The 24,062-nt window shown below is 45.7% G+C and overlaps 1 protein-coding gene across 1 annotated transcript; it reads left to right on the forward strand.

Moving 5' to 3' along the window:
* Nucleotides 1-1,394: 1,394 nt before the first annotated feature.
* Nucleotides 1,395-8,284, forward strand: BCAS2 (BCAS2 pre-mRNA processing factor). Its single transcript, XM_029069856.2, has 7 exons — nucleotides 1,395-1,507; nucleotides 1,600-1,692; nucleotides 4,141-4,211; nucleotides 5,748-5,909; nucleotides 6,628-6,678; nucleotides 7,009-7,089; nucleotides 7,866-8,284. Exons 1-7 carry the CDS (start codon nucleotides 1,415-1,417, stop codon nucleotides 7,990-7,992), a joined length of 678 nt encoding a protein of 225 aa, XP_028925689.1. The 5' UTR covers nucleotides 1,395-1,414; the 3' UTR covers nucleotides 7,993-8,284.
* The last annotated feature ends 15,778 nt before the right edge of the window (nucleotides 8,285-24,062 follow it).

The raw sequence follows: 24,062 nt of genomic DNA on the forward strand, positions 1-24,062 counted from the left end.
ATTTCATTAACAAATAAATAGGGTAATGAAAATATATACAGTTGAGTGGACGAGTACACTGCTGAGGGGAGGAGAAGGGAGAGGGGGAGGAGCAGAGGGAAATGGGGGGAAAAGAGGGTTTAACGGTGGAGACGTGAAGGGGAGCGCTTGCTCCCCTCAACTAATCCCCCTTTCCCCCCGCTTTCCCTCCTCTTTCCCTCTGCTCCTCCCCTTCTCCCTTCCCCTCCCCTCAGCACTCTGCTCATTTGTATATATGTTTATTACCCTATTTATTTTGTTAATGAGATGTTCATCCCCTTGATTCTATTTATTGCTATTGTTCTTGTCTGTCCGTCTCCCCCGATTAGACTGTAAACCCGTCAAACGGCAGGGACTGTCTCTATCTGTTGCCGATTTGTCCCTTCCAAGCGCTTAGTCCAGTGCTCTGCACATAGTAAGCGCTCGATAAATACTACTGAATTCATGAATTCGATACGATTGAATGAATGAAGGCAATGAATGCAATAGTATTGCAATAAATGCATTGAATGAATGAAGGCAATAAATGCAATACTATTGAATGAATTCATGAATTCAATACTATTGAATGAATGAATGCAATAAATACAATACTATTGCAATGAATGCAATACAATTGAATGAATAAATACTATTGAATTAATTCATGAATTCAATACTATTGAATGAATTAATGCAATAAATGCAATACTATTGCAAGAAATGCAATACTACTGAATGAATAAATACTATTGAATGAATGAATGAATGAATGCAATACTACTGCCATGAATGCAATACTATTGAATGAATAAATGCTATTGAATAAATTCATGAATTCAATACTATTGAATGAATGAATGCAATAAATGCAATACTACTGCAATAAATGCAATACTATTGAATGAATAAATGCTATTGAATGAATGAATGCAATAAATGCAATACTACTGCAATAAATGCAATACTAGTGAATGAATCAATACTATTGAATGAATGAATAAATGCAACCGACTGAATGGACGAATGAATGAGCGGCGGCGGCGGCGGCGGCGGCTTTGGGTTGCAGGGCCCGAGCGCGCAAGCGCAGTGGCCGTTGGGTCGTCTGCGCACGCGCGCGCGAGGTGTGGGGGGGGTTTGGGCGAGAGAGCGCGGCCCGAGCGCGCAAGCGCAGTGGCTGTTGGGTCGTTTGCGCACGCGCGCGAGGGGGAGGGAGCGGGAGGGAGAGCGGCCCGAGCGCGCAAGCGCAGTGGCCGTTCGGTCGTGTGCGCACGCGCGCGAGGCGGGGAGCGGGCGGGAGAGCGGCCCGAGCGCGCAAGCGCAGTGGCCGTTGGGTCGTCTGCGCACGCGCGCGGGGCTGAGGCGAGGCCGAGGGGAGGGCTGGTCGTGGCGGCGGCGGCGGCGGCGGCGGGCGGGAATGGCGGGCACCGGGCTGGTGGCCGGAGAGGTGGTGGTGGACGCGCTGCCCTACTTCGACCAGGGCTATGAGGCTCCGGGCGTGCGGGAGGCGGTGAGTGCGGGCGGCGGGGAGTCGGGCGGGGGGCGCCGCGCTGAGCCCGGCCCGGCCCCGCCCCCCCCTGAGCGGCCATGTTCCGTCGTCAGGCAGCGGCGCTGGTGGAGGAGGAGACGCGCAGATACCGGCCCACCAAGAACTACCTCAGCTACCTGCCCGCCCCGGACTACTCCGCCTTCGAGGTGGGGAGGGGGGAAGGGGGTTGCGCGACTCGTTGTGGCCGGGGGGGGGGGGGGCCGCGCCGTGATCATCCTTTCCCCTCCCAAACCCTCAACTAAACGCTCTGCAGGCCCAGGAGAAGCAGCCCGACCTAGTGGCCAGAGAGCACGGGAGGCACAAGACCATTCATTCAATAGCATTTATTGAGCGCTTACTACAGTGATGTTGGTATCTGTTAAGCGCTTACTATGTGCCAAGCACTGTTCTGAGCGCTGGGAGAGATACAATAATAATGATCATGTTGGTCTTAAGCGCTTACTATGTGCCAAGCACTGTTCTGAGCGCGGGGAGAGATCCAATAATAATGATCATGTTGGTCTTAAGCGCTTACTATGTGGCAAGCACTGTTCTGAGCGCGGGGAGAGATACAATAGTAATGATAATGTTGGTATTTGTTAAGCGCTTACTATGTGCCAAGCACTGTTCTAAGCGCTGGGAGAGATACAATAATGTTGGTATTTGTTAAGCGCTTACTATGTGCCGAGCACTGTTCTAAGCGCTGGGAGAGATACAATAATAATGTTGTATTTGTTAAGCGCTTACTATGTGCCGAGCACTGTTCTAAGCGCTGGGAGAGGTACAATAATAATGATAATGTTGGTATTTGTTAAGCGCTTACTATGTGCCAAGCACTGTTCTAAGCACTGGGAGAGATACAATAGTAATGATAATGTTGGTATTTGTTAAGCGCTTACTATGTGGCAAGCACTGTTCTAAGCGCTGGGGGAGATACAGGGGAATCAGGTTGTCCCACGTGAGGCTCACAGTTAATCCCCATTTTACAGATGAGGGAACTGAGGCCCGGGGAAGTGAAGTGACTTGCCCACAGTCACACAGCTGACAAGGGGCAGAGCCGGGAGTCGAACTCATGACCTCGGATTCCGAAGCCCAGGCTCTTTCCAATGAGCCACGCTGCAGGTGCTTACTATTTGCAGAGCACTGTTCTAAGCGCTGGGGGAGATACAGGGTCATCAGGTTGTCCCACATGGGGCTCACACTCTTCATCCCCATTTGACAGATGAGGGAACTGAGGCACAGTGAAGTGACTTGCCCACAGTCACACAGCTGACAAGTGGTGGAGATGGGATTCGAACCCATGACCTCTGGACTCCCAAGCCCGGGCTCTTTCCACTGAGCCACGCGGCTTCTCTATTATGATGATGATATTTAATTGCTTACCGTGCGCCGAGCGCTGTTGTAGATACAGGGTAATCAGGTTGTCCCACGTGGGGCTCACACTCTGAATCCCCATTTTACAGATGACAAAACAGGCGCAGAGAAGTTAAGTGACTTGCCCAAAGTTGGGATTAGAACCCACGACCTCTGACTCCCCAGCCTGGGCTCTTGCCACTGAGCTAGGCAGCTTCTCCATGATGATGGTATTTGTTAAGCGCTTACTATGTACCAAGCGCTGTTCTAAACGCTGGGGTAGATACAAGGTAATCAGGTTGTCCCATGGGGGCTCACAGTCTTCTTCCCTATTTTACAGATGAGGTAACTGAGGCGCAGAGCAGGGAAGTGACTCGCCCCAAGTCCCACAGCTGACAAGTGGTGGAGCGGAGATTAGAATCCACAACCTCTGACTTCTAAGCCTGGGCTCTTTCCACCAGGCCACGCTGCTTCTCCGGTTCTAATCCTGGCCCACCACTTGTCTATTGTGTGATCTTGAGCAAGTCGCTTCACTTCTCTCGGCCTCGGTTACCTCATCTGGAAAATGGGGATTGAGACGGTGAGCCCCACGAGGGACAGGGACTGGGTCCAACTCGATTTGCTTGTATCTATCCCAGAGTTTGGTATGGTACCTGGCACATAGCAAGCCCCTAACAAATACCATTATTATTGTTACTCCAACTAATAATAAATACCATTGATTGATTCGGGGTGGTGTCAGGAGGGGCAAGGGACTGATTATAGACTCATTTTGGTACTCATTTTAGCATGCCTCAAATTGTAGAATCTAGAACTGAGTACAATCTCTAGTAGGGGTCTGGTCAGAGTCGGATATGATGGGAGGGAGATTTTACAGTTTCTAGGTACTATAAACTACGTGCCCAGCACAGTATTAAACTCTAGGGTGATATACTGCAATTAGATCGGATGGAATCCCTGTCCCACATGGGGCTCTCATTCTTAAAAGGGAGAGAGAACGTGTGTTTTAGCCCCACTTTACAGATGAGGGAACTCAGGCACAGGGAAGTTAACTTGCCCAAGCACAGCGGCAAGCGGCAGAAGGGGGATTAGAACTCAGGTCTTCTGACTCCCAGGTCGGTGCTCTTTCCTCTAGGACCCACAGCTACCTATATAGGTGCCTCAACACCGCGCCGTTTTTAAAATGGCTATCTTGGACGTTGGCTGTTTCTAATATTCTCCCGCCCAACTGAAAGGTAATTCTCCCTGATTTATATCTACAGACCGACATAATGAGAAATGAGTTTGAGAGACTGGCTGCCCGGCAGCCTATTGAACTCCTCAGCATGAAGCGGTGAGTCCATTTTCATGGGTTAGTGCAGGCTGTAGAATGTCGATTGCCAAGATTTTTCTTGGATAGGACAATCTGACAGTGTCAAGTGGAACTTACAGACAGGATCGTATAAAGAATCTGCTTATTTATATGCTGAAGTGTATACACTGGGCTTAATCTTTTACATTAACCTTTCTTAAAAAAAAAAATCCCTTTTCTGCTGGTCATTTCATTCCATCAGTCACCATTAGCATCTGTGCACATACCTGTTGATTTATTTCATTTATTCATTGTTGCTGTTCCCGATTGTATCTGCTTTTCTTCTGTTCATTGTTGTTTTCTGTTTGTCCATTATCTCCCCCTTTAGACTGCAAGTTCTCAAGGGCAAGGTCATGTCTTTTACTTTTGTATGCTCACAAGCACCTGGTATTAGTGCTCTGTACATGGCTGTTCAGTAAATTCTGGTGTTTACCTTACAGAGGGAAGTTGCTGGTTATTTTCAGAAACTCCTGTGCATATCAGGAGTTTCTGAAACCTCATTCATCCTGCTGCTCCTCCTAAGAGCAAGAATAATAATTGAGGCGTTTCTCAAGCACGGTATTAAATGCTGGGGTAGATATAAGAAGGTAATGAAGTCAGACAAGGTCGCTGTCCCACGCGGCGCCCACAGCCTCAGAAGGAGGAAGAACAGGTATTTCATCTGTATTGTACAGATGAGGTGACTGAGGTACAAAGAAGCTTAATGACCTGGCCAGAGTCACAGAGCAGACAAATGGAAAGATGGGATTAGAGCCCAGATCCATTCTCTCTCCACTTGGCCCTGTTGAGAACCAGGTCAGCGGAACACAGAAGAGGCTGACAGAACTAGGCTCTCCAGAACCAGCTCTCTCCAGCTGCCCCTGCAGCCAGCTTTACCAGAATTCCCATCTTGATCCAGTGGTTTTCCCTGCCCACTCCTATCGCCCCCTTTAATTTCTAAGGCCCTTAAATTAGCGCCATTTTAAGGAGCAAGAAGGATGAGTTGAAGGGGTAAAATCTCCATGGTGATTTCAAGATTGTGGCCTTGGGTAGTTGAGTCAATTTTTTTTTGTGGTATTTAAGTACTAACTCTGTATCAAAAGCACTCTTCTAAGTGCTAAAGTAGGTACAAGCTTGGCTTAGTGAATAGAGCATGGGCCCGGGAGTCAGAAGGTCATGAGTTCTAAATCCAGCTCTACCATTTGTCTGCTGTGTGACCTTCGGCAAGTCACTTTGCTTGGCCTCAGTTCCCTCATCTGTAAAATGGGGATTGAGACTTTGAGCCCCATGTGGGACAGGGACTGTGTCCAACCCGATTTGCTTGTATACACCCCAGGGTATTATTATTAACAGGTATCCCCATTTTGCAGTTGAGGAAACTAAGGCACAGAGAAGTTTAATTTGCCCAAGGTCACAAAGCAAGCAGTTGGCAGGGCTGGGATTAGAGCCCAGGTCCTCCTGACTCTCCACTAGGTCATGCTGCTTGACATGGAAGTCGTGTTAATGAGGGATGACAAGGTTCTTTGGCCTGATTTTCAGATATGAACTTCCAGCCCCATCCTCTGGACAGAAGAATGACATCACTGCCTGGCAGGACTGTGTGAACAACTCCATGGCTCAGCTAGAGCATCAGGCAGTGAGGATAGAGAATCTGGAACTTATGTCTCAACATGGCTGCAATGCCTGGAAAGTATATAATGAGTAAGTAATGGACATTCTCATCCTTCTCTTCAAATATATTTTAATAGGCTACACAGAAAAACTAATGAGGGAATTAACTCCACGAAAATATCTTATTACCAAAATTCATTAATAGAAGTAAATCCATTTTTTTTGCAATGTGGATGAAATATAGCACTGTCCTTTAGTAGTACGCCTGCCCACTCTAGACCACTTTGACCAGTTTCAGTGATAAAGATGTCATAATTTGAGTTTTTGTTAACCATAATATTTGGGTACAGCACTAAAAAATTTTAGAATTGAAAAACAAAGTTAAAAGAACATTTTGGAGCTAGTGGATGAATTTGGGGAGCCAGCTTAGCTATGATTTATAATTTAAAAGACTTCAGAGTGAATAGGAGGATTGGCTTACCCTCAGTGCTTCATTATAAGGACTTTTTGACAAGTGTGGTCACTCCCAATAGAGCATTATCATGAAGTCTTAACAAGAAATTTGGGGGGGAGTTCCAGGTGCCCCCAGTGGGCACTCCCCAGCCCCTCAGATATCATCTGTGCACTAGAGGAGGAGGGCCAGAGGGGAACTGCACAGGAAGTTGCTTCTGAGACTTCAGTAGAGCAAGTGATCCGCTACTAGAGTTTTGGCAAGAAAATTTGTCTTTATGTAAACCTTGCTTTGTAGCATATTTGCAAATGTCGATCGACCACTCACCGTGCTTTCCCATTTTTCTTCAATATTAAGAAATCTGGTTCATATGATTGAACAAGCCCAGAAGGAGCTGCAGAAACTGAGGTAACTCTTCTACATTGGATTTAGGGGAATCTGAACAACATTTTGGAAGTAGAGCTTGGTTTATTTTAACTATTAAATGAAACTTCTGATTTAATTCATCCTTTTGTCATATAAATATGGGACTGACTTCTATACTGTCCTTATGTCTTTGCTCCATCTATTCAATCCTCAAGTTGAGGTGAAAATAACTTTAAGGTGTCTCTGCCCGAATACCATCTAGTGTGACCTATTTAAAATGGAGCTTCTGTCTCATTATTTAATAGAGTAACTTGAGCGGGTAATAGCAGAGTACTTTTTAGTTTTAAGTTGTGTTTAACTATTCCCTTACAGGAAGCATATTCAAGACCTAAACTGGCAGCGTAAGAACATGCAGCTCACTGCTGGTTCTAAATTACGAGAAATGGAGTCAACGTGAGTATTTAAAAATACCATCTCTATGGCAGCCTGTTTCTTTTCTGTTAATTCCAGGTCAATCTTCTGATGTCCCAGAGGATAGAGTAGCAAGTGAGACTGTTAACAGGTTAGAGCAGTATTTCTCCAAGTAGGGTGTTGGGGGCAAACGAGGGAGTGGAGGGACCTGAGCTTTGAGGCTGTGCCCACAATCACCTACTCACTCCTTCCTCCACACTTGCTTCTCTCCACCACATCTCCTCCCCCAACCCCCACCGCTTAGGACAGAACCTAGCTTCCATTTTCCTTTATCATTTTCCCTCCTAGCACTTTTCCCCTTTTGTGCCCAGATTTAGACTGTAGCTCTGGTAGGACATGATAATCTCCAGAATGACTAAAACAAAACCAAAAAAAAGCTGTTACACTCTCTTTTCACAGCTTGCATTAGCCCAGAAGTTACACATAAATGCTGCCAGCCAGACCTTGTTTCTTCTGTGGAGGGTGTTGGGTTTCTGGATGGAAATGCTTGAGAACCCAAAAGCTAAGTGCTAAGTTTGCAGGGAAATTTTTGAGTTGTCTCTAAAGAAGTGAGTTTTTCATAAACAGAAAAAAATGCATTTTATTTCCTCATCATTCAAATGTCATTTGATTTTAATCCTATTTTAAAAAGGTCAAAGTTGGAAAAAAAGAACCCAACCTTCCATTTTAATAGCACTCTATTACTCTTATTGCCTGCCTTAGCAGAGGACATAAAGATTGGGTGACAACTGTGTGTCTCTTTTTATGTTCTGTTCCAGTTGGGTATCCCTGGTCAGTAAAAACTACGAGATTGAGCGGACTATTGTGCAACTAGAAAATGAAATCTACCAAATCAAGCAACAACATGGGGAAGCAAACAAAGAAAACATCCAGCAGGATTTCTGAGGAAATGAACCTGGAGGAAGGGAGGAGTGGTGGGGGTTGTCATGGGTCTCCAGGTTTCAGTACGATTTTCATCCTCTGAATGGTAAAAGCACATTGAGTTGGGTAGGGGGGGGCCATTGTGTAGTTCATGAGTGGAATATATTTTGTTATGGATCTTGCAGCATCCATGTATCAAGTAATGATTCTTCGAATTATATTTAATTCAACCTGTATGCTATGTCGGAAATAAATTTTTAGCTTGTTAAGAGTTTTGATAATGAAAACTCATCATAAACCACAATGTCATGTCACACATCCCGAATCCTCTTTGATTTGGAGTAATGGGTTTCTTTGAAGATTTCACATTTTGAGGGGTTCTCAACCTACAGCCTTCCATTTAGCCGAAATAATTTGAATCCAGATTTGGTTGTTGAGTTTCCATATAAGAATACTCAGCCAGAAACTTAGCTTTGCTGCATTACAGAATGACTGATGGATCGAATTAGTTGTCTCTGTGACCTACCTCGGTTCTAGAGGGGAGGAAGGAAGGTGAAAGCTGAAGTTCCTTTTCTTGCAGCAGACAAGCACGGTGGGGGACCGTGGGTAAAGCCAGGCGCGTGGGAGGGGCCTTAAACCAGGTCAGGAGAAATTTTCTGCCTCATTGCTTGTAGTCAGTAGAGAAGCTGAAAATCATGTGGAAATGAGTTGAGGCAGAACCCACCCCCGTGCTTTGTCCCGATCAGTGGTATTTACTGAGCGTTTACTGGGCAGAGCACTGTACTAAGCACTGGGGAGAGTACAACAGAATTGGTAGGCACGTTTCCTGCCCACGATGAGCTTACGATCTAGAGGGGGGAGATAGACATTAATATAAACCAATTACTGATGTGATGGTTGTCCACTTTGGAAAATGACACCTCCCCTTCCGAGGACAATGTTGACATGTTTGCTCCCAGGGACATTTTAAAGTGTGCTACAACTTAGGGAAGGCACATTGTAAGCGCTTAAGAAGCACCATCATTAGTACCGTAAAGTTTGAGAAGGTAGAGAGAAGCACAACCAAAATGGTGAGGGACTGAGCAGATGCCCTCTGAGGATATGAAGAAATTAGGGCTGTTCAAGCTGAAAAGATGAAGGTTGAGGGGATGTTTGAGGCCAACTACATAAAGATAGAGCTTGGACCAACTGAACTGCTGAATTCTGAAGCAAATTGCCATTCCCCAAATCCCATAACATCAGTCAAAGAGCTTCAAGAAGGGAGCCATCCCAGGGTTTCTCCGAGCATCATTTGTTGCCATGATCTGAGACTAAATCCTGGGAGACTGGATTGACCACTTGTCCAGTCTAGTCAGGGCATTTCTTTAAAAAGTTTCAAAGCCTCTTAAGATTTAGAAAAACTCTAAGGCAGTGTTGTAGTACAATAACCACTAGAGGGTGTGAGGAAATGTCCCGGAGGAGAAATTCCCCAACACTTTCCGAACTACTCCCAGGACCTGTAACAGGATATTGGCTTTATCAGGGTGCCTTGGTGTCCTGGGAATGGGATTTATTTGTGTTATCTCCTCTTGCCTCCGAGATTAAAGTCATTTCAGAGAGTCCTGGTTGTGTCCTGGGTTTACCAGGTGGAGAGCTAACTACACTCCCCACTTGTCCAACTGTGGTTCTTGTCTTTCCAAATCCTAGATTCTCCCCCATCTGCTTCCTTTGCTCTGCACAAGCACCACTGAGCAATCTTGCCGGAAATCCAGAAATCTAACCTGCCACTGCAAATTTACCCTCATGGTATAACTGAGAGGAGAAGCAGCATGGCCCAGTGGTAAGAGCACAGGCTTGGGAGTCAGAGGACGTGGGTTCTAATCCCGGCTCTGCCACTTGTCCGTTGTGTGACCTTGGGCAAGTCGCTTAGCTTCTCTGTGCCACAGTTACCCCATCTTTAAAATGGGGGTTAAGTCTGTGAGCCCCACGTGGGACAACCTGATTATCTTGCATCTGCTCTGGTGCTTAGAAGAGTGCTTGGCACATAAGTGATGAACAAATACCATAATTTTCATTACTCCATTTTCATCTGTACAACACATACCTCCTTGACTTCCTTACCCATGACTCCTGCTGATTTCAGATATTTCACGCTGAGGCCCTCAGCGTGGCCACTTCCTCTTCTAGTTCCCCGATGACCTTACTATTTTGTTGACAAGACAGAAGCTATCAGATGTGAACTTTCTCAAGGGCCGAATTCACCACAGTGTTCTTCCCAGGAGATCTCCAGGTGTCCTCTTAAAATCTAACTGCTCTGTCTCCCCACCTAACAATTCATGCTCCAGGCCACTGCCTTCTTCCCCTCTTGTAAATTATCTTCAACCACTTATTTTTTTCTTTATGGTATTAAGCACTTATTGTGTGCCAAGTGCTGTTCTAAACCCAGAGGTAGATACACGCTAATCAGGTTAGATACAGTCCTTGTCCCAATCTTAACCCCCCTTTCACAGGTGAGGTAACTGCGGGACAGAGAAGTTAAATGACTTGCCCAGGGTGACAGTGGAAAAGAAGCGGAGCTGGGATTGGAACCCTGGTCCTTCCACCAACTCCTCCTTCTCCGCCTTCAGATAAACCCAGGTGAAAAAGCTTGTTTTGAAAAGGCTTCTGGACTCCATTGCATCATCCAGCTATGGCCCCACATCCTGGTTCCTATTCAAGCCCTGTGAAGGGGCTATGTAATTCCTTTCAATCTGGACTTTGCCCTCTTCACTCATCAAGGTCTCCGATGTCCTCCTGCATTCTTTAGATAATTGGAATGGATTAATGGATATTTAATAGCACTGTTACAAAACAATCCTTGGTGCTTTTATTCTTCTGCTACCTCCATGCTACTTATTTTTAAACCAAATCTGTGGAATAACCATATATACTGTTTAATGCAGTAGTATGTATCACCTTCTGGCTCCCTCTGCTACTTTGCTGCTGCTAAATTTAATGAGCGTTATTCAAATGCAAATCCCTCCCGTATTAAAATGCTCTTATCAGTTAATCAATCGTTCTGAACCCCTACTCTGGGAACAGTGCTGAACTAAGCCCTTGGGAGAGTACAATAGAATCGGTATGCATGATCCCTGCCTTCGTGGAGCATAAAATACAATGGAGGAGTTTTTCAAAGAAAGAAAGCGGGATCAAATATCTCAGCATTAAGCAGGGACCCTTTTCCTAGAGATTAGAATAATGAAATGAGCCTTTTTGTGTGCGCTAATCAAGCGTAATTGTTACACTGTTATGAGTTTGCTATTTTTCACCGATTAATATGTAGTTACAACAATATAATATGGGTTTGTTACTTTCAATGCATATATGCCTTTAGGCCACTAAAATTTCACAGAGGTGTCATGGAAACTGGGATTTTTTTATACACTATTATTTCTGCTATGCTAATAATAATAGTGGTATCTTTTAAGCACTTACTATGTGCCCAGGACTGTACTAAGAGGGGGGGGGATACAAAAGGGGACCAGCATATTGTAAAGGGCAGAGAACAGCTCAGACAATACTAAAATACACTTGCTGGGATCAGTTTGAAATTGACTAAGCACCCTGCAGAGATGTAGGTGGAGTTGACCACTTATTAGCTAGACCTTTACCGTTGCCATAGTAACCAGTCATGTGCAATGGTGAGGCTGACAATTTTGAGAGAGAAAGAAACCCATTAGAACGGTCATGCCAAGTGTATATACCATGCCTGTGCAGTGGATGGTGGGCTAGGAAGGAAGTGGCCAACGTCGGTCCACCCTCTGGCCAGCACTCGTGTGAACCGCAGGGGACTAAATGTGAACCAAAGGGGACAAAATGTGAACCAAAGGGGGGTCAGGGGCTCTCTCCCCATCGGGTGTCTCCGGGGTGGCTTCTTGAGCTCACCCCGAGAAGCAGGGTGGCTAGGTAGATAGAGCACTGGCCTGGGAGTCAGAAGGTCCTGTGTTCCAGTCCTGACTTGCCCCACGAGTCTGCTGTGTGAACTTGGGCTAGTCACTTCACTTCTCTGGGCTTCAGTTATCTGTAAAAAGGGGATTTAAGACTGTGAGTCCCATGTGGGACAGGGACTGTGTCCAACCTGATTAACTTGAACCTACCCCAATGCTTAGAATTATTATATTGGTATTTGTTAAGCACTTACTATGTGCAGAGCACTGTTCTAAGCCCTGGGGTAGATACAGGGAAAGCAGGTTGTCCCACGTGAGCCTCACAGTTAATCCCCATTTTACAAATGAGGGAACTGAGGCACAGAGAAGTGAAGTGACTTGCCCACAGTCACACAGCTGACAAGTGACAGAGCCGGGAGTCGAACCCATGACCTCTGACTCCGAATCCCAGGCTCTTTCCACTGAGCCACGCTGCTAGAAGAGTGCTTGATACTTAGCACTTAACAAGTACCATAATTATAATTATTACTGTGATTAATACTCTTGACCTCTTGCATGCTGGGGTCTTGGGTCCCTTTTACTGGTTGGTCGGTGGGTCTGTCAGGCAGAGAGGGGAATCTGACCGGGACAAGGATCTGCTAGGACTCAGCCAATAAACTCAGCTCTATTGCTTGCTCCCAGCAACGCTTGCAGATGAAGAACTGGAGGAGGAGTTGCATGGGGCCCCTGGCTAACAGGGCTCACGGTCTGAGAACAGGTATTTAATTCCCATTCTACTGCACACTTGCATGCTTAATTTTAAAATTCGTATGGTACATCATTATTACGTTAAGTGCTGGATCTGAAAATGGTCCCTATTAGAGCATAGCTTCTTGGGGGTAGGGAATGCATCACCTGGTTATTCTGTATTTTCCAAGCATCTAGTGATAATAATGATAATAATAATTGTGGTATTTGTTCATTTATTCATTTGGTAGTATTTATTGAGCGCTTACTATATGCAGAGTAGTGTATTAAGCGCTTGAAATGTACAATTTGGCAACAGATAGAGACCATCCCTGCCCAATGACGGGCTCACAGACTAAACAGGGGAGACAGACAGCAAAATGAAACAGAACAAAACAAAAACAAGACAACATCATCTGGATAAATAGAATCAAGGAGATGTACATCTCATTAACAAAATAAATAGAGTAATAAATAATATATACAAATGAGCACAGTGCTGAGGGGAGGGGAAGGGGGAAGAGCAGAGGGTGGGAGGGGGGAGCAGAGAGAAAGGGAGCTCAGTCTCGGGAGGCCTCCTGGAGGAGGTGTATTTGTTGAGCACTTACTATCTGCTAAGCACTGTACAAGCCTGGGGTAGCAACAAGAAAATCGGGTGGGACACAGTCCTTGTCTTACGTGGGGCTCATAGTTTAAAGGAGAAAGAGAACAGGTATTTAATCCCAAATTTACAGAGCAGGGAACTGAGGCCCAGAGAAGCTAAGTGACTATCCCAAGGTGACACAGCAGACGAGTAGTGAACCCAGGATCAGAACTCAGGTCACTTGAATCGCAGGGTCCTGTTCTTGGCACCAGGCCACACTTCCTTCACTTGCCGCGAGCAACACCAAACGCACTCCAATGCAGCCGCTACTCCTACTGCTAACACAGGCATTGTGAAAAGCAGCAGCTACATTTAGAAAACACTCCACAATCTTCATGAAAAGAAGGATGAGGCTATTGTCAAAAAGCGTTGAGAAAGTGACTCGAAGAGAAGTCATTAGTATTGAGGTCCGTGTAGTAATTTTCCCACGTTGCTCACTTATTTCTTCTTCATCGCCACCCACAAAAATCTCTGCCTTCTGTCAGTTTTCTAAAATATTTAACTTTTTACTTTAAGAGCAGTAAAATAGCTACAGACTGATTTCCAGATGGTAAAATGCCCCCACTGGGCTTATGACTAAAATTGTTTTACTTTCAGTATTTGGTTTAATTTTTCCTTTGAGTTTCTGGCACTAAATGCCCAGTGCATGTGGGACACATTCTGCTCTAGTGATATGGCAGGTAGGGGTGGTACAACTGTTAAACCACAGTGCGGTCTGAAATCTCCCGTGGGCCAAAAGTGTACAGCCCTTAAGTGCAAAAAATGGCAAGATTAATTAGGAAGTACACTTTCTCCTTACTTAACAGTGCCCCTGAGCTGGATATAAACTTGGTTCTCCAAAGAGCCCTTTGAAGAAAAATAGATGTAGCCCAATTCTTCCATATTTAAATTCTGCTGTGTAGAATTCATTCAGGCGATCAGTCATATCTACTGAGCGCCTACTGTGCGTAGACTGTACCAAGCCCTCGGGAGAGTACAATAGAACAGCTGGTCGGCACGTTCCCTGTCCACAGTGAGCTGACGGTCGATTCCAGGGACAGATGTCTTTTAACACTTCAACACCTATTTGCATAGGCAAAGGATTTTAGAAAGATGTGCTGGCTATCAGTTGATGCTTCAAAATCAGTATTTTGTCTTGTGGATACCAGAATAGGATCCTGGCTTGTTTACCAAGAAGAGGTATATAATTGATTGACCTATGGAATTGTGTCCTAATGCAGGTATGTGGACTATCCGTTTTCAATCCATCACTGGTATTTGTTGAGTTCTTACTATGTGCTGACCACTGCACTTGAGCTGTTGGGGATTGCAATACAGTAGATTTGGAATAATGATCACGCTATTCATTAAGCGCTTACTACGTGCCAGGCACTGAACCAGACGTGATTCCTACCTTCCAGGGGCTCTATATCTAGTGGGGAAACAGACATTAAAATAAATTACAGCTAGGGGAAAGGCTGAGTTTAAGGATCAATGGGGATGGGGTGGAGTGTTAACTTTTTGTCCCCATTTTGGGTGCAATGAAATAGTTGAGGCAGAGTGTTTCCGGGGGGGGGGAGGGGGCATTAAAGTGGCGAGGCTTTAAGGGGGTGGGGCAGAAGGAATGGAGGAGAGAAGAAAAAACTGGAGAGAGGACAGAACAGTGAGGAAAGCGTTGGCTTCTTGGCTGTCTCCTCGGCTGTTGCTGCTGGCACCAGTCGAGTCAGAGCTGCTTCGATGTGGCAGTAACAGTGAGAGCAGCAGCAGAAGCCAGTAGCAGCCAGTGGCAGCCAGTAGCTTTGGGCTTGAAAGGGGTGTAGTGCCCGTGGGGACAGGCCCTATTGGATTTATGCAATAGTAGCAGCAGCCCTGGAGCCCAGGCACCCCCTGAAATGATTTGGAAGGCCCGGGGTGAGGCAGGGTACGGCTTGGTCTTGCGACGCTCTGGGCCTGGGAAGGGGAGGAACCTCAGCCTGTCTTCTGTTGCCTTTGGGGCCCGGCAAAATGCGGCGGGGCCTGCCCCCCGAAGGGCAAAAATCGGAGCGAGCATCTTGGCTCCAGTGCTGGCCCGTTTCAGGCCCCGAAGTGTGGGCTGGGCTAGCTGTGGCAGGCCATCATCTACCAAGTTAACTTCTCTGTGCCTCAGTTACCTCATCTGTAAAATGGAGATTGAGACTGTGAGCCTCACGTGGGACAACCAGATTACCCTGTATCTACCCCAGGGCTTAACAAATGCAGAGCACATAGTAAGCGCTTAACAAATACCAACATTATTATTACCAACAGCTGAGAGAGTCTCCCTTGCTCCATGGAGCAGGGCCAGAGAGGGAAATAAATCTCTTTCTAGGAAGTCGGGCAACATAATGACAGTATTATGGGGAGCGGTATGGCTAGTGGAAAGAACACGGGCCTGAAAATCAGAGGACCTGGGTTCTAATTCTGGATCCACCATTTGTCTGCTGGGTGTCCTTGGACAAGGCACTCGACTTCTCTGTGCTTCAATTTCTTCACCGGTAAAATGGGGATTCAATACCCGTTCTCCTTTGTACTTTCACTGTGAACCCTTGTGGGACACGGACTGTGTCTGATCTGATTATCTTATATCTCCCCCAGCGCTTAGTGTGCTGCTTAGCTTATAGTAAGTGCTTAACAAATATTATTATTCAAGTCCTTAAATATGGAAGAAATGACTTCAAGATAATTTTGATGCATTTCTTTTGCCCACTTCACTAGTACTCAGAAGAGCTCTAGGTAGAAAAAATTTTCAAATTATCCACAAGATAGGCAGGCCTATTGCCTCCACCTTCCAGTTGGAAAAACTGAAGTTTAGAAGTTAATTTTTCATGATGTCAAACAGAACGTCTCTGGCGTAGAATTTAGATCTCTTGTCTTCCTATCATATGCATTGCCTCAAGTCACTCTTCCCTAACCACGTTCATGAATTGACTTAGTTTAGTTGAAAATAAAGTACTCTACTGTTGTTCACATTTCAAAATATTGATGTGCTAAGTGTCACAACTCATTCAATCATATTTATTGAGTGCTTACTGTGTGCAAAGCACCGTACTAAGCGTTTGAGAGAGTACACCATAGCAACAGAGACAGCTGTTAACAAGACTACCTTTCGGGAGGGCAAATTCAGAACTCGGGAAAATTTCGAAGTCATTTTAAATAAGTGGGTGGAGAAAGCTCTGATAGATGTCCCCCCCCCCTTTATATTATAAGCTCCTGATGGCGGGGTGGGGGACTGATCATGTTTATCAATTGTTGTATTCTTCAAAGCTCTTAGTACAGAGCTCTGCACAGAGTAAGTGCTCATTAAGAACCACCGATTAACTGAAAAAGATTTTGTAAACTGTAAACATAGTATCACTGAGTGACTTCTGGGACGATTCATTCTGCTACATTTTTATAATCCTTATTTTCTGTGAAAGACACAAAAAAACCTACTGATTTATTTTGAAAGCAGGACAGACTCAAGTCTTGTGAAGTTGAAAAGACACAATACAAAAGTTCGATTCATTCAGTAGTATTTATTGAGTGCTTACTATATGCAAAGCACTGTATTAAGCGCTTGGAGTGTACAATTCGGCAACAGATAGAGACAATCCCTGCCCAATAACGGGCTCACAGTCTAAACTCAGGGGAAGAGGCCAGAAAGCTGAGGAGTAGAGAGCTGAGGAACACAGATAAATGTTTTTCTGGGTCCAGCGTGTGATCCAGCCATCTGAATAGTCATTCTTGCCCAGTAGCAATTCTTGGAGGAATTGGGTGCTGGTTGCCGTCCTTGACCACCATCCCAATGTCTAAGGACATTCATCTAACAGTCCTATCCCTTCCCCATTTGGGACTGCTTGTCCATGAATTTCTCCAAATCCTTCTTGGATTATCTAATACATATTTTCTGCCTGTATGACTTGCCATAACAAATTCAACAAATTCCATATGCTTAGCCCCCCAGTGGATAGAGAAATATTTATTTTCTTAAAAAAACTGGTTTTTTTTAATAACTTCAAGCTGCCAATAAGTGTCCACTTGTCCTAGTGTTGTGGTGTTTCAGTGAACAAAAATTCCATGCTCTGTCAACCAATCAGTAGTCCTGTCCTGGGTGTTTAGAAGAATAAAAAAGAATTAGTAGAAATGATCATTGTCCTCAGGGAGATTACAATCTAGATACTATAATAATCAATCATGGTATTTACTGACTATATACTGTGTGCAGAGCATTGTAATAAGCACTCAAGAAAGTACCATATACTGGAGCTGATAAGACACACTCATTGCAAACAAGTTTACAGTCTACAATCATTTGTGTTTATTAAGTGCTTACTGTGTGCAGAGCACTGTACTAATTACTTGGGAGAGCAATATAACAGAGTTGGAAGACATGCTCCCTGCCCGAGGAGGAGAAATATGTAGAAGGGAGTGGCAAAAGAATAATAGTAATTATTATTATGGTATTTGTTAAGTGCTTACTATGTGCCAAGCACTGTTCTAAGCACTGGGGTAGATGCCAGGTAATCAGGTTGTCCCCCATGGGACTCATAGTCTTAATCCCTGTTTTACAGATGAGGGAACTGAGGCCCAGAGAAGTTAAGTGGCTTGCCCGAGGTCACACAGCAGACAAGTGGCAGAGCCGGGATTAAACCCACCACCTCTGACTTCCAAGCCTGTGCTCTTTCCACTAAGCCACACTGCTTCTCAGAAGAAGAAATGAGGCTTTAGTTGGGGAAGGCCTCTTGGAGGAGTTGTGCTTTAAATGAGGATAGTACAGCTAGAAGTAAGTAGTAGAGTATATAAAATATGCTCCGAAGTGCTACACGGCATTGTGAGTACTTGAGTGTTTGGGTGGTGTGAAATAGCTCACTTAACTACCTCATTTAATGGAATTTATTGAACACTTACTATCTTGCAGAGCACTGTACTAAACACTTGGAAGAGTACAATACAACAGACTTAGCAGACATGTTCCCTGCCCACAGGCCTATAGTCTAAAGCAGGAGACACATTAATATAAATAAATGATTTATTACAATTTAAAGATATGCACCTAAATGCTGCGGGGTTGACGGTGGGACCAATATCAAATGCCCAAAGGTCAAAGATCCAAGAGACAATACAGAAGGGGGTGGGAGCTGGGGAAAAGAGGGCTTAAGCAAGGAAGGCCTCTTGGAGGAGATGTGATCATAGGCCTTTCAAGGTGGAGAGAACGGCAGCCTGGCATATATGGATGGGGAGGGTGTTTCAGGTTAGGAGGAGGATGTGGGAAAGGGGTTGGCAGTGTTAGATTAGCTACTTGGCTATGAACCATTGTGATCCATTTTAGGAAGGAGACTCCATTATAGCAGCCCCGCGGCTATAGTTCCTGGTTGCAAGGATAGGTCCACAAAGAGGGAAAAAGGAAAGAGGAAGATAGAAGAGATGGCAATGACAGTTATTGCGAAGAAGAGATGGCAACAACAGTTATTGCGGTCGGGTTTGCAATGAAAGTTAAAAATAGCAGAACGCTGAGGTCGGGTGTTGCACTCCGAATGATCAATAAAAGGTCGCACCGAGGACAGGATGGGGGCGGTTTGTCACTCGTATCTCACTGGGGTGAACGGTGGACAGCCACTTTCCTCCCTTTTCTGCACTCTGACTCACCTCTCCACAGTCTGTTCATTCTCAATCCCACCAGGGTAACGAACCCCGAGCTGGCACCCAAAATTCGGCCACAGCAGTGAGATAGATGAGATCGGAGCCCCGTGAGTAAGCTGGCGCTAGAGGATCCAAGTGCGTGAGCTGGGCTGGAGTAGAAGACCAACGAGGTGAAGTAGGAGGGGATCAGTTGATTGAGTGCTTTCAAGCCAACGGTAAGCAGTTTCTGTTTCCTGCAGAGATGGATGGGCAACCACTGGATGTTCTTGAGGAGCGAGGAGACACAGACTGACCTTTTTTTTGAAAAATGATCCGTGCAGCAGAATGAAATATGGACTGGAGTGGGGAGACGGGAGGCAGGTAGGCAGATGGAGTAGTCAAACTGGGACAGGATAAGTGCTTGGATTAGCATGGCCGCAGTTTGGATGGAAAGGAACGGATGGATTTTAGCACTGTTGTGTAGAATCGACAGGATCTGGTGACAGATTGACTATGTGGGTGGAATGAGAGAAATGAGTCAAGGGCAACGCCAAGGTTATGGGCTTGTGAGATAGAGGGGGCAGTGTTTATGGTGATGGAAAAGAAAGGATTTGGGTGAGAAGATATGGATTTGAGTTTTGAACACAATAAATTTGAGGTGTCAGTGGGACATCGAGGTAGAGATGTTCTGAGGCAAGAGGAATTGCAGAGGAAGAGAGGTCAAGACTGGAGATATAGAATTGGGAATCATCTACATAGAGATGGTAGTTTAAGCCATGGGAGTGAATGAAGATCTGGGGCATATCAAGGGGGAAAGAATAAAAATGAATCATGAAAGGCCTCCTGAAGTAGTTGTGACTTCAGAAGCCTTTGAAGATCAGGAGAATTGTGGTCTTTTGGATATGGGGGAGGGAGTTAATAATAATAATGTTAGTACTTGTTAAGCGCTTCCTATGTGCAGAGCACTGTTTTGAGAGGTGGGGTAGATTCAGGGTAATCAGGTTGTCCCTTGTGAGGCTCAACTGTCTTATTCCCAATTTCCAATGAAGTAACTCAGACACAGAGAAGTGAAGTGACTTGCCCACAGTCACACAGCTGACAAGTGGCAGAGCCGGAATTCGAACCCATGACTTCTGACTCCCAAACCCGGACTCTTTCCACTGAGCCACGCCACTTCTCTTGTTGTAGGCAAGGGGTGGATGTGAGCCAGAGGTGAGAAGTGGGAGGGACAAGAACCTTGGCACAATAAGTAGGCAGTAGACACCTGATCATATTTCTTAAAACCAATTGTCAGGATTTTCTGCATGACGCAGAGAAAAGTGGGCAACCATTTGAGGTTTTCGAGGAGTAGAGATGTGAGCGGAATGTCGTTTTAGGAAAACGATCTGGGCAGCAGAGTGAAATATGAACTGGCGAGGACAGGAAATCCATACCCTTCATCAGTCAATCAATCCAGTTATCGCCCCATCTCCCGCCTACCATTCCTCTCCAAACTCTTTGAGCGAGTTGTCTACACCCGCTGCCTCCAGTTCCTCTCCTCCAATTATCTCCTAGACTCCTTCCAATCTGGCTTCTGTCCCCTTCACTGCACAGAAACCGCCCTCTCAAAGGTCACCAATGATCTTCTTGTCAAATCCAGTGGCCTCTACTCCATCCTGATCCTCCTCGACATCTCAAGCTGCCTTCGACACAGCTGATCACTCCGACCACCCACTGCCTCCTCGATATCTCAAGCTGCCTTCGACCCTGCTGACCACCCACCACCACCCCCGAGAAGCAGCGCAGCTCAGTGGAAAGAGCCCGGGCTTGGGAGTCAGAGGTTACCGGTTCAAATCCCGGCTCTGACACTTGTCAGCTGTGTGACTGTGGGCAAGTCACTTAGCTTCTCTGTGCCTCAGTTCCCTCATCTGTAAAATGGGCATTAAAATTGTGAGCCTCACGTGGGACAACCTGATGACCCTGTATCTATCCCAGCGCTTAGAACAGAGCTCTGCACATAGTAGTGCTTAACAAATACCAGCATTATTCTCCTGGAAATATTATCCAACTTCAGCTTCATTGACACTGTCCTCTCTTGGTTCTCCTCCTATCTCTCTGGCCACTCAGTCTCTTTCACAGGCTCCTTTGCCTCCCACCCCCTAACTGAGAGCCCCTTAAGGTTCAGTTCTGGGTCCCCTTCTGTTCTCCATCTATGCCCATTCCCTTGGAGAACTCATTTGATCCCAAGGCTTCAACTACATCTCTGTGCAGATGATTCCCAAATCTACATCTCCAGCCCTGATCTCTCTCTCCACCTCTGCAGCCTCGCATTTCCTCCTGCCTTCAAGACATCTCTGCTTGGACGTCCTCCCGTCACCTCAGATTTTAATACGACTAAATCAGAACTTATCTTCCCACCCAAACCCTGTCCTCCCCTGACTTTCCCTTCACTGTAGAAGGCACCAGCATCCTTCCTGTCTCACAAACCCGTAACCTTGGCGTTAACCTTGAGTCCTCTTTCTCATTCAACCCACGTATTCAATCCATTACTAAATCCTGTCGGTTCGACCTTCACAACATCGCTAAAATCCGTCCTTTCCTCTCCAACCAAACTGCAGTCACTTTTCCTATCCCACGTGGATTACTGTACCAACTGTCTTGTTGACCTCCCTGCTTCCTGTCTCTCCCCACTCCAGTCCTTACTTCATTCTGCTGCCCCAATTATTTTTCTACAAAAACATTCAGGCCATGTTTCCCCACTCCTCTAGAAACTCCACTGGTTGCCCAGCCATCTCCACATCAAACAGAAACTCCTCACCTTGGCTTTGAAGTAAGTACTCAGTCACATCGCCCTCTCCTAACTTATCTCGCTACTCTCCTGCTACAATCCAACCCATACACTTCGCTCCTCTAATAATGATAACAATAATAATAACAATGTTGGTATTTGTTAAGCACTTACTATGTGCAGAGCACTGTTCTAAGCGCTGGGGTAGATGCAGGGTGATCAGGTCGTCCCACGTGCGGCTCACAGTTAATCCCCATTTTACAGATGAGGTAACTGAGGCACAGAGAAGTTCATTCATTCATTCATTCAATAGTATTTATTGAGCGCTTACTATGTGCAGAGCACTGTACTAAGCGCTTGGAATGAACAAGTCGGCAACAGTTAGAGACAGTCCCTGCCGTTTGACAGGCTTACAGTCTAATCGGGGGAGACGGACAGATGAGAACAATGGCAATAAATAGAGTCAAGGGGAGCACAGATGAGGCACAGAAAAGTTAAGTGACTTGCCCACAGTCACACAGCTGACAAATGGCAGATCCGGGATTCGAACCCATGACCTCTGACTCCCAAGCCCGGGCTCTTTCCACTGAGCCACGCTGCTTCTCTATGATGATGGCATTTGTTAAGTGCTTACTATGTGCTTAATGCACTGTTCATTCATTCATTCAATCGTATTTATTTGTTCATTCATTCAATCATATTTATTGAGTGCTCACTATGTGCAGAGCACTGTATTAAGCGCTTGGAATGTACAATTTGGCAATAGAGACAATCCCTGCCCTTCAACGGGGTCACAGTCTAAACGGGGGAGACAGACAACAAACGGGGTCGATACAAGGTTGTTCCCCATGGAGCTCACAGTCTTAATCCCCATTTTACAGATGAGGTAACTGAGGCACAGAGAAGTTGAGTGACTTACCCAAGGTCCCAACGCAGACAAGTGGCAGGGCCAGTATTAGAACACATGTCCTCTGACTCCCAAGCCTGTGCTCTTGCCACTAGGCCACGCTGCTTCTCTAACCTTCTCACTCTGCCTTCATGTCATCTATCTCACCACTGACCTCTCGACCACATTCTGCCTCTGCCCTGGAACACCTTCCCTTCTCATACTCCACAGACAATTACTTTCCCGCCCTTCAAAGCCTTATTGAAGGCACGTCTCCTCCAAGAGCCTTTCTCTAAGCCCTCCTTTCCTCTTCTCCCGCTCTCTTCTGGATCGCCCTGACTCGCTCCCTTTATTCATTCCTCCCTCCCAGCCCCATAGCATTTATATACATATCTGTCATTTATTCATTTATATTAATGTCTGCTTCCCCATCTAGACTATAACCTCATTGTAGAGAATGCGTCTGTTTATTGTTGTACTGTACTCTCCCCAACTCTTAGTCCAGTGCCCTGCACACAGTAGGTGCTCAATAAATGCAACTGACTGGTATTTACTTACTGAGCGTTTACTGTGTCCAGGGCACCGTCCTGAGCATTTGGGCAAATGCAGTACAGTCAAGTAGGTGAACACAGCCCCTGCCTTCATTCATGTCTCCTCTGAGCCTGCAATCTTTGGAGACTGAAATATTTACTTTTGAGTTTAACCTCAAATGGAATATCCATCAGTCATTTAGGTGGCTCTTTTCTAGCTCCTGGTGGATAGGGATCATGGCAACTAATGATTTTGTATCGTTCTTTCCCAAGGGCTTAGCACAAAGCTCTGCACACAGAAATATAATTGTTTGACTGATTGACTCTATTATTTCCTTCCTAAAATGGGATGCCCAGAACTGCAGTCAATCAATCAATAGTATTTATTGAGCGCTTACTATGTGCAGAGCACTGTACTAAGCACTTGGAATATACAATTTGGCAACAGATGGAGACAATCCCTGCTCAATGATGGGCTCACAGTCTAAACCGGGGAGACAGACAGCAATGCAAAACAGAACGAAACAGAAACGAGACAACATCAAGATGAATAGAATCAAGGAGATATACATTAACATTATACATTAACAAATAGGGTAATAAATAATATATACAATGAGCACAGTGTAGAGGGGAGGGGAAGCAGGGAGAGCAGAGGGAAAGGGGGGGGCTCAGTTTCAGAAGGCCTCCTGGAGGAGGTGAGCTCTCACTTGGGGGAGGACTCTCCAAAAGAGTTGGTAGACACACAGTCCCTGACCACAGCGAGCTCACAGTCTAGAGGAGAATTTCATTCTCTCACATCTCATATCTGGATGACTTTCTGAGGGTCTGTGGGACCTCATGTCCTGGGGAGCAGCAGGCAAGCTCAGCTGATGGTTCCAGAAGCAGCAACCTGGGGTCAGATCTAGGGCTGGAGGCAGCAGTTCTCTCAGGCCTGACCTTGGTTCATCTGGTGTCCTCCAAAAGCCAGAATCCCACAGTTCCACAGCACAAGTCTGCAAAGGCAGTACCATCTGTTTGGTCTCAATCCTACTGGCCGTGG

This window comes from Ornithorhynchus anatinus, chromosome 7 (genome assembly GCF_004115215.2).
Source record: "Ornithorhynchus anatinus isolate Pmale09 chromosome 7, mOrnAna1.pri.v4, whole genome shotgun sequence".
Lineage (NCBI taxonomy): Eukaryota > Metazoa > Chordata > Mammalia > Monotremata > Ornithorhynchidae > Ornithorhynchus > Ornithorhynchus anatinus.

Excerpts from the sequence above, each read along its gene's own strand:
- BCAS2 (XM_029069856.2), top strand. The coding sequence starts at position 1,415 with ATGGCGGGCACCGGGCTGGTGGCCGGAGAGGTGGTGGTGGACGCGCTG. Across the intron at positions 1,508-1,599 it reads CTCCGGGCGTGCGGGAGGCG|GCAGCGGCGCTGGTGGAGGA; the intron begins GTGAGTGCGGGC and ends TTCCGTCGTCAG. Across the intron at positions 5,910-6,627 it reads GCCTGGAAAGTATATAATGA|AAATCTGGTTCATATGATTG; the intron begins GTAAGTAATGGA and ends TTCAATATTAAG.